This window comes from Nanorana parkeri, unplaced genomic scaffold, assembly GCF_000935625.1.
Source record: "Nanorana parkeri isolate BGI_ZX_2015 unplaced genomic scaffold, ASM93562v1 scaffold278, whole genome shotgun sequence".
NCBI classification, from domain to species: Eukaryota; Metazoa; Chordata; class Amphibia; order Anura; family Dicroglossidae; genus Nanorana; species Nanorana parkeri.
The window spans coordinates 1,053,152-1,057,179 of record NW_017306546.1 but is presented as its reverse complement, the minus strand read 5'-3'; the positions used below and the strand labels follow the sequence as shown (position 1 = coordinate 1,057,179).

The 4,028-nt window shown below is 37.2% G+C and overlaps 1 protein-coding gene across 1 annotated transcript in view; it reads right to left on the bottom strand.

Annotated features, from left to right (window-relative positions):
* DPT (dermatopontin) overlaps window positions 1–3,760 on the bottom strand; it is a 21,213-nt gene extending 17,453 nt beyond the window's left edge. The window contains exon 1 of the mRNA XM_018557297.1: window positions 3,425–3,760. Coding sequence (XP_018412799.1) covers window positions 3,425–3,717 — 293 coding nt within the window. The 5' untranslated portion in view covers window positions 3,718–3,760. The remainder of the gene's footprint in view (window positions 1–3,424) is intronic.
* Window positions 3,761–4,028: the final 268 nt, after the last annotated feature.

Below are 4,028 nucleotides of genomic sequence, written 5' to 3'. Positions count from 1 at the left end.
GGAGGAACCAGGGAAGGAAAAATATAAGCAGGTTAAACTTCATATTTAACAGACCATGAGGAAGCAAATAATGGAAGTTCATTATTAGAGTTTACACTTTAAGACTGATAGTGCAGCCTGCAGCGTAGAAAATTGCATATCTGATATGCCTGACAATGCTCGTTCTCATCTGAGTGATTGTAGATCTCATCACAACCTTTTAATCTCCTTTTTCTACTCCCTACTAGCCTAGAATACAAAGCAGCTAGTCAGAAGCACTATGTAACAGTATCAACCCATAATAGCCGCAGATAATCATTTTCTATAAATACGGAGTATAAGCAGCTAAGAACAGTGGACAATTAAACAGTTTAATAGTTTACATGGCTTAATGCAATCCATACTATAATGTATAACTTATATTAGTAAATTGGTGTGCCTAAAAGAGATTTAGAAATGCAAACCGAAATAGCAAAGCTTCACATGCATCTACTGTATTATTCACGTGACAGGAAAGGAAAACAAGTGTATTGAAGCCCTGTGAGGATTACATAAAGATGACATTCACACACCTGAAAATGAAGCATTTTTAATAGCATTTTCTCTCTATATTGCTAGTTATTAAAATGTCTGTAATTACTCCAAAACTATTAGCAAAAAAAAAGCATTACAAAGTCTAATAAAACTTATCAACATGATGGACATCAATATAAGTACATAGTAGCTAGATCGAGTAGAATTAATCCCACTAGTAAAGTCCTCATGTACTCTAATCTGATGACATTGAAGCAAGACATTTTCCTAAAAGCCATCTGGTCCCAGACATGTCCTTTTTATACAGTGAAGTTTTCAATGCATTGGCAGATATTGTTACTAAAGTGCTCCTGTGCAAGAACAGTTTTTGATCCCCCCCCTCCCCAAGTAACTACTGCCCAACTGCAAATACTTATTCAGTGTGTATAGATAGAATCATTCAAAATGTCCTCTGCCTCTTACATGTGCAGCTGAGCAGTATCCAGCTATATGTGACAACAGGAAGGGGTTCCTACACAAGCCCAACCACCCTTTAGTGAAAATAGGCCCAGAAGGCCCTTGTACAGCAGCACAGTGTACACAAATGTTAGGTCCGATGTGTCACAGGAACATGCGCTTAGCTTTCCCTGGCATTATTATGTTTCACAAGAGGCATAGTTTCATCTACATAAAGTGGTGTAACAAAACCATAGCAGACCACTCGGCTGCTTTGGGGGACCTAGGATAGGAGGGAGGCTGTAAAGAAAAGGATTCCGGTAAGCTTCTAGTATAGAAAGACAAACGTCAGACCTCAGGATCTTTGCCAGTCACAGATTCCCCAATGGGCAATAAGCCCTGCTTCACACCTGAGCGTTTTGTAACTTGAAGATCAAAGCTCCAATACTCCCAATAACCAAAACCCTATGCTTTTAAATTGTGCCTGTTCACATATAAGTGCTCAGGCATCTTTCACTCAATGGCTGAAGCTCAAAAAGGTACATGAACTACTTTTTTTAAGCAGAATGGCATTTTCGACCCCATTGACTTCAATGTAAGCACTTGAAAACGCCCTTTTTTCAAGCGTAAGCATCTCCTGCTCCTAGCAAATACCTTTCCATTAGTTAAAAAAAAAAAAAACACTCAAACCTGAATACTCCTTAAAAACGTGCAAAAACAAACAAAAAAGGCTCATGTGTGAATGCGGCCTAAGAATCATTTGCTTATCTATCTTAGCAACATAGATTTATTGCCCTTTGATCTTCTGCTCTATCTATAATCTGCTGTGTAATTTTCAGGGGGTATCTGAATACCAAACCATATGCATAAATCATGACCCTAATGTTGGCTGCCAAAGGCAAAAAGCAATGTGGCATTGGCATTAATCATCATTATATATTTAATAAATTATTGTACTATTGCAATGGCACAACCTTATAATTCGAAAACACCTCATCCAAAAAAATACTAAATCCAAAAATAGTTTTAAAAAAATACAATTCCCTTAATTTTTTCCCCTAAACTGTCAGTAAACCTTTTAGCACATTGCTTCTCTAAGTACATCCTTAGGGTGCCCATAGACTGCGGATTTTGGCCAGTTTTTGAGGAACCGTCTGAAATTTGCGGAGTAGGTGCCGCCGTTGGCACTCTTTTGGACGGCTGACATTACATCAGTTGACATTTACATCATTCCTAATAAATTGAGTTTTTGAGATGTGGAATTTTTTACAATTTGAACAAAAGCATTGTCCATCAAAGCAAACTAGTTTCCAATTTTTAAACATGGAGCAATAGTAAATTAAGTACTTAATCTTAAGCACTGGTCTTCATATTTTTAAAATGATATTCATGTTTTTTTAGACATACATTTTATTGTGTTGTCGCCACTCTGTTATATCTATGGACTGATGGCTTGGTGCTATGTAATCTCATACAAGAAGGAGCTGCATATGCAAAAGCGATTGTTGACATTTAATTTGCAACTAGTCCCTTTATATTATATCACATTAGCATATTCATTTTGAGCCCATATTTCAGGAAAGAGACCGTATTAACATGCATGTGGCACAGCAACCAAAAGGTAAGACAAAACCCATTGTTTTAGCTTCATCACAGGTTTACATTAAATCTGTGAATTAATTTTAATGAAATACAACTATTCTTTAACAAAAAATTTTAAATTTCTAGGTACTTAGAAAAAGTGTCCTGGCTATCGATATTTGGTTAGACATTCATAAGACTCCCTCAAATACTAATAATTTGCACTTTCTATGACTGTTTATATTCATGCGAGGTGCAGATGCCCATTTAATCAGTATTGGAATATTGGAAGCTAATGTCTATGGGCTGCATATGTGTACTGGAAGCTAATATGCAGACAGTTTTAATATTACAGATGTGTCTGGCTGTCTAAGCAGCTAATTGGATGGAGACTACAATGTCAAGGTGGACTCTTCATGCAGTCCAACTTAATTTTATTGCAATATGTCAAAGACAAGCCCATTGTTCTGAAACATCCATGAGCATCAATCCATATGTTGGCTTCCAGTGCACTGGATGCTCAGTCTTAATTGGCGTATTTTAGGAATGTGCACTGATGCATTCCGTGCTGGTGCTTACGTGTTTGGGCCCCTAAAAGTATTTAACCACTACTACACATAAACTGTACTTTTTCTACAATCTACTCCCGTGTTTGCCTAAAAAAAAAAAACCTTAACTGGCGATAAACCAGCTGAAACACCATGTATTTCTTTTTTTATCCTGTTATAATATTAACTAATGCAGTCATGTAACCCAGATCATTGCTCAAGCATGACCACAATGAGATTATCACTTTCAAACAGTACAGCAGAATATTTTAGAGTAAAACTTTTCAAAGCCAAGAACCTCTTACTTTGTCAAAGTAATTTAGAGCTCTGTTTCTATAATCACTTACCATTCCATTCCAGCTCTGTTGATTTCTTCCCACCAGCATTCTGTAGGTTCCCCAAACTCAAAAGGTGTTGGCATACATCCATAGTTCCATTGTCTATCAGATCCTTCTTTTTTGCTAAATGTGCTCCTTATTGCAACTACTACCTGTCCGTGTGGGCACTGGAAATTGAATCCTTGCCTGAAAAGATTAACCCATTGATCATCGGAGTAGTCATGGTGTGAGTAATAATAATCATGTTGTGCCCACGTTGCCACCACCAGCTGCAGCAGCACACCAAGCAGTATCAGCATCATATTGTCTTTGCTGCTGGCGCAGACTGTGGGACTTACTTCATGATCTTGCTCTTTTTATCCAGTGGAACATTTGGTTTCCAGATGTTCAGTATCCCGAGCCAAGTGCAGTGTGTCACTTCTTAGCAAATGAGAAAAAAAAATGAATGTGAAATCCTAATAGAAGATAGGATTTTACAGTTGTGAAAAGCATTAAAATTCATTCTTGGTAAAACAAAACAAAAAAACTCTTGTAGCCTGAAAGGTAAAATATAAGATTTCACTAAGGAGATCTACCTGAATAACATGGAAGAGATCAAAGTTCATAAGGGCGC